Genomic DNA, 5,550 nt, shown 5'->3' with positions numbered 1-5,550 from the left:
TATTTCAGCCAAAGTCACATAACGAATCTAAAGAATGAAAAGCTGGATTCTACTGCTGGCAATTGTAGTCAGCACAGTAGAAACACAGATCCAGGATGTCTGCACCCAAGGGTATCCTGGCATCCCTGGCAATCCTGGGCATAATGGCATACCTGGTCGGGATGGACGTGATGGGTCAAAAGGAGACAAGGGAGATACAGGTACTGTGTTCAGAATGAATGATTTAGTATATCAAATGCAAGGTCATTCACTCCCAAATTTGTCTGTAGTTACTCTGCATGAATGGGATTATTCTGCCTAGCCTTCAGAAAACATTTAAGACATTTGTCATTTACCTGTTTGAAAAAGGAAATATAAAAAAAGGCTTAATGAAAGCAAGACAGCAAATACTATGGAGATGTCAGGCTCATGGGATAAAAAACAAAGGAAAAAAGGCTTTACTTTCTATCATGGGAATATTTTCAAGTGTATTTGAAAATTTTAAAGCCTGCAAACCTATTCATACTCCTCTAAGATAGAAACTATATTTCTGCAAAGAGCTTCAAGCTCACTAAACAAAAAAGCAATGACTGATACCTTGTTTGGTGTAGTAGGAAGTATGCAGTGATAAGAAGACTTCTCTTTCTTATCTAAATTATACATTGGTAGGACTTGATTCTGAGTGTGCCTACTTGCTGTAACTCAAGAGTCACTAGAGTAAGTTCAGAAATGGAGACCATTGAACAACAATATAGGATTTATTTCTACTCTAGCAGGCTATAATAGAGATTTGTGTGAGATATCAAAGCCAGTGATAATCCTAAAGCTAATCACCCCCATAATACCTTAAGTCTTAGGTTAATGATGGCCCATGTATCCATGCTGGAATGTCAAGGCCAGGGTCGCACAAGGTGATAAATCTGCAGGCATGTGGACATATAACACTTCATCACCTTTTAAAATATAGAAAGAAACAAAGATTTCCATTAGCATCTTAACAGGCACATACATTTAACTGCCCTCTTTTTCTGTATGCAAGGTTCCAGAAAGGTCTGAAAAACAGAAAACCTAAAGCTTTCATATTTTCATTTATTTTATAAAGGCCCTTCCTGCACTCCAGTGAGTTATCATGATATCATTAGATTCTGATGAACTCTCCAACATTTTTCCTAAATGTTCCTGTACTGTACTGTTCTTTGTTTGAACAAAGTGCGGTGAATGCACCATTTTTACACTCTATTTAGATACATCTTTGTGGTTTAATACATGAGAATTAATTTTGTTCCTTACCAAGTCAATGAAATTTCAGCAGATGCTGGGATGCACCCAATGCACAGGAAACTGCTAAAGAACTGTTCTCTGGTCCATATGACTGGAGAGCTACTCTTGGAATATGATTACAACCAAACTGCCAACTCTGTTTTTCTTCTGTTCCTGCACTCAGGATGCATTCAGTTATTTGATCATGGACCTCTTGGGCATCTGTACTACCTCTGCACTACAAAAATCACTTCTATAATTGCTCTCTGTAGAGCAGTGGAAAGTCCATATCATGCTAGGTACAGGGATCAAGAGTGTGAATGCCTTCCTCAGCTTTACAGGCAATATTATTCCACTGTAATGATCCAGTGTCATCAGTTAAACTCCTGCATGTCTCTTCTTGAGGTGGGAGTTCACCATTCTTAGAATCACAGAATCATTACAGCTGGAAAAAGTCTCTAAGATGATCTAGTCCAACCATTAAACCAGCACTGCCAGGCCCACCACAAAACCACATTCTTGTCTAACTGCAAGGCTTCCTGCCCCAGCAATGCTTCTTGCTAAATTTCCATGGATGGAGGAAACAAGAGAAGAAGCTTTCACACTGGTGATCCTCGCCAGGTTATAACAACTGTACATGTGTCAATAACTCACCTCTTTATGCCAAGGATTTCTTCTGCTCCCCAAAAGCACCATCCTCAAGCAGAGTTTCTCTCTGTAAGATAAAACCCAGCAGTGGCAGACACTAAAAGTCAAGAATAAGGGATGCTTTACATTACTGTTTGGCCAGGATTACAGAGGAAAGATTAAAGAAGGACTCTTCCCAAATTTTCTGGTAATTTGTTTAATGAATATCTGTGGTTTTATTTCTGTACTAGGTGAACCAGGAATTCCTGGAAGTCCAGGAAAAGATGGTGTCAATGGAGAGAAAGGTGAACGAGGTCAGAGAAGTGCTTCAATTTAATATTTGTCTATGAACTTCTGCCCTTGTGTTTGTGAACTCATCATACAATCTCATCTATTTTAAATTCTCTAATTTCTAAATTGAGAACAAAAAACTGTACAAACAGCATTATTCCCTACATGAGAAGCCAATGGCTGTTGAGCAGAATTGACCAGCTTCTTTTCTTGACGGATTGTGCATAGCTCTTTATAGTGTCTTTTGTCTATCACCTGCTAAAGTGCCTTTCACATCATGAGATCTTCACTTTCAAAACCTTATGCAGCAATCAGAGCAGTTGTGAAGGCTTGGATCTTCTGATCAATGATGGATGAAGGATAAATAAAGCATAGGGTGGCAAGTAACCAGGACAAAACACCTTTAGTTGTGCTGCAGTAGCAACCTATGTAACCCAGGAGAAGTAGAAATTATATGTAGAAATTATAGAAACATGTGACAGTTCAAGTCAAGTTCAGGGTGTTGTAAAAAAAAACCCTTCCTCTTCCTCTGATTAAATTGTGAGCCCTCTCACCCATTCTGTACGCCAAAGGCTGTAAAAAAGTGTGGACAGATGTTGCTTTTGCATGACATTATGTGAGCTGTCAGTGTTATCATCAGCCCATAGATAACCTTCCTTTCTTTGAGTTTATTCTTGCTGCTGCCCGCCAGAGCACCTGTTTTCTAACAAAATAGCAGGCTCTTCAGGTATTATGGTTATCCTGTACTTAAATGTATGAGAGAAACTGTGTACAGTGAGCACAGTGGAGTATGCACAGTGGAGATGCATACCTACACATGTGTCTCCTCATGATGAACCTCAATTTGTGCCTTCCAATGGAAGATCACAAGAAAGTTGTGGAGTTGTTTTATTTTGGTTTTATTATTATTTGGTTTTGGTTTTGGTTTTTTTTTCCCTTTAGGAACCAATGGGACTGTTGAAGAGAAGGGGAACAAAGGAGATAAAGGAGAAAGAGGACCACCTGGGAAACTGGGACCAAAAGGATTTATAGGATCAGTGGGTTACAAAGGTCAGAAGGGAGAGCTGGGACTGCAAGGACAAAAGGGGTTAAAAGGAGACATTGGACCCATAGGTCCAAAAGGGACAAAGGGTGAAATTGGCCATCCTGGAAGAGTTGGTTTCCCAGGGCCGATTGGCCCGATTGGTAATCCAGGTCCTAAAGGTAATACTGGAGGCATAGGGCCACAGGGTAATCCGGGAGTTCAGGGGGAAAGAGGCTTGAAAGGAGACCGAGGAGACAAGGGGGAGGTAGGTGCCCCGGGAGTCCTGCCAAGGAGTGCTTTCAGTGTTGGCCTTACAGCCAACACCAAGTTTCCCCCTCCAAATCGCCCGATCAAGTTTGACAAGGTGCTGTATAACAGTCTGAATGACTTCAGCTCGGCTACTGGCAAGTTCACCTGCAAACACCCCGGCGTTTACTATTTCACCTACCACATCACTGTCTACTCGAGGAACGTGCGAGTAGCTCTTGTGAAGAACGGCATCAAGATGCTGCACACGGTGGACAGGTACCAGAGCGGAGAGGACCAGGCCTCAGGAGCCGCCATCCTCGAGCTGCAGGGAGGAGATGAGGTGTGGCTGCAGGCCCACCAAGGAGAGGCTTTCAATGGGCTCTATGCAGATGGTGATGATGATACCACCTTCTCTGGGTTCCTCCTGTTCAGCACCGCTGACCCACTGGAGCCACTGCTGCTGCACACCCTGTAGCTCCGCGTTATCCCTAAATGCTGCGTGCCTGTGCCCTTCAGCCCTCCCTGCGAAAGCTGTTACCTGCTGGGAAATTTCTGCTGGATTCAACAGAAAACACTTGGTTTCAGGAGCAGCTTCTGCACAGAGAGGACAAGTCTTCAGAATCTACAGTGCTGGGCTTAACAACATTAGTGGTTTGGTGACTTACTGTACGTGTTCATAAGAGGTGTGTACCCCAGTTCTGAAGAACAAATTTTAAAGCAAAGTGTGATGAAATAAAAGACAAAAGTTCTGGAATTATGTCGTGTGGGATATCTTGTATAAACAAGAAGCAACAGTTCCAAGCCAGTTTTATATCTTTCAATGTGGCATGTGTAGATGGACTTGAAACTTGGTTAGTTTCCATCCAAAAATAATTTTTAAAATTGAAATTAGTGTAGTTTGATACCTCTGCAGAAGCTGCTTGCTGTGCGGTGCAAGCAAGTTTCATTGTTTCATTTACAGCTTTTAAATATGGTTATTTTCTCTCTGTGAAGTCACAGGTCTGAAATTGAACAAAATGGAGTGATAGGAGGAAGGGCCATGTGGATTCTCTGATGTGGGCAGATTTTCAAGGCCAGTGCAAAAATAGAGCATAAATCTGCTGTACTTCAGAATTAGTTGGTGCAAAACAAATTCTCCCAGATTTAAGATAATATTTAATCAATACTGAAGCAGCCATGCCAGAGAACTGATCAAGAGTTATTTCCTGTGCCATGAACCAGGAAATAAAATATACATTAAAATTCTGTCATTTCCCCCCCAATTTTTTTCTTCTTCTTCCCCCCTCCCCCCACTCCTTTTCTTCTAAAACTCAAAAAAAAAAAAAAAAAATTAAAAATGGAAGTCTCATTCACTTCTCTTAGAAGAGAATAAAGTAGAGATGCCAATGGAGATGGGTCAGTATCATGAAATGCAGTATTAGGAGCTTAAGGCCTGGCATCCCATCACCACCTCAGGGTACCAGGGGAATGTGGGCACGCTCCCACAGTAGTTGAACCCGAGTGTGGATCACAGAGCCCAAACGGAAAGGGCACGGTGGGTTAATCGAGGAGGAACAGCTGCACTTCTCAAATGACAGCGAGGGAGGTAACAGGGCACTCAGGCGGAGGAAAGGGCTTTGTGAAGTTTTCAGCAAGACGAAATTTCCTCCCATGAGCCACACGCGGCAAGTTTGTATCACAGAAACACGTAGACCGAAAAACCATTTTAAAAGGGCCTTCCTTAGGTTTTACTGGAGAACGTGTAGGACAGGTATCAGCCGGCAGAGGCCCCGGTGCGGCCGGGTCGGGCGCTGATGACCCGGGAAGCAGGGCAGGCCGGGGGAGCGCCCAGAGCCCGGAGCAAAGGCTCCCGGCGGGAAGCGGGGCAGGCGCAGGGAACGCTCCGAGCCCGAGGCACAGACGCCCGGCGGGCTGAGGGCCCGGGGGCGCCCGGAGCTCCGCCTCGCTCCGCCTCGCTCCGCCTCGCTCCGCCTCGCTCCGCCTCGCTCCGCCTCGCTCCGCCTCCTGCTACCGCTCCTCCCCTCGGCGCGGACGCGCGGAGGTCGCGGCCGAGCGGGGCGTGCGGAGGCCGCGGCCGTGCCAGGCCCGCTCCGCTCCCCCGCGCTGTGCTCCGCTCCGCC

General features: G+C 44.6%; 1 protein-coding gene across 1 annotated transcript; it reads left to right on the top strand.

Moving 5' to 3' along the window:
• On the top strand, positions 1–4,153 carry LOC136570474 (complement C1q and tumor necrosis factor-related protein 9A-like). Its single transcript, XM_066570943.1, has 3 exons — positions 1–200; positions 2,118–2,180; positions 3,100–4,153. Exons 1-3 carry the CDS (start codon positions 35–37, stop codon positions 3,903–3,905), a joined length of 1,035 nt encoding a protein of 344 aa, XP_066427040.1. The 5' UTR covers positions 1–34; the 3' UTR covers positions 3,906–4,153.
• Positions 4,154–5,550: the final 1,397 nt, after the last annotated feature.

Source organism: Molothrus aeneus, chromosome 2 (genome assembly GCF_037042795.1).
Source record: "Molothrus aeneus isolate 106 chromosome 2, BPBGC_Maene_1.0, whole genome shotgun sequence".
Lineage (NCBI taxonomy): Eukaryota > Metazoa > Chordata > Aves > Passeriformes > Icteridae > Molothrus > Molothrus aeneus.
This window is presented reverse-complemented; position numbering and strand designations above follow the sequence as displayed.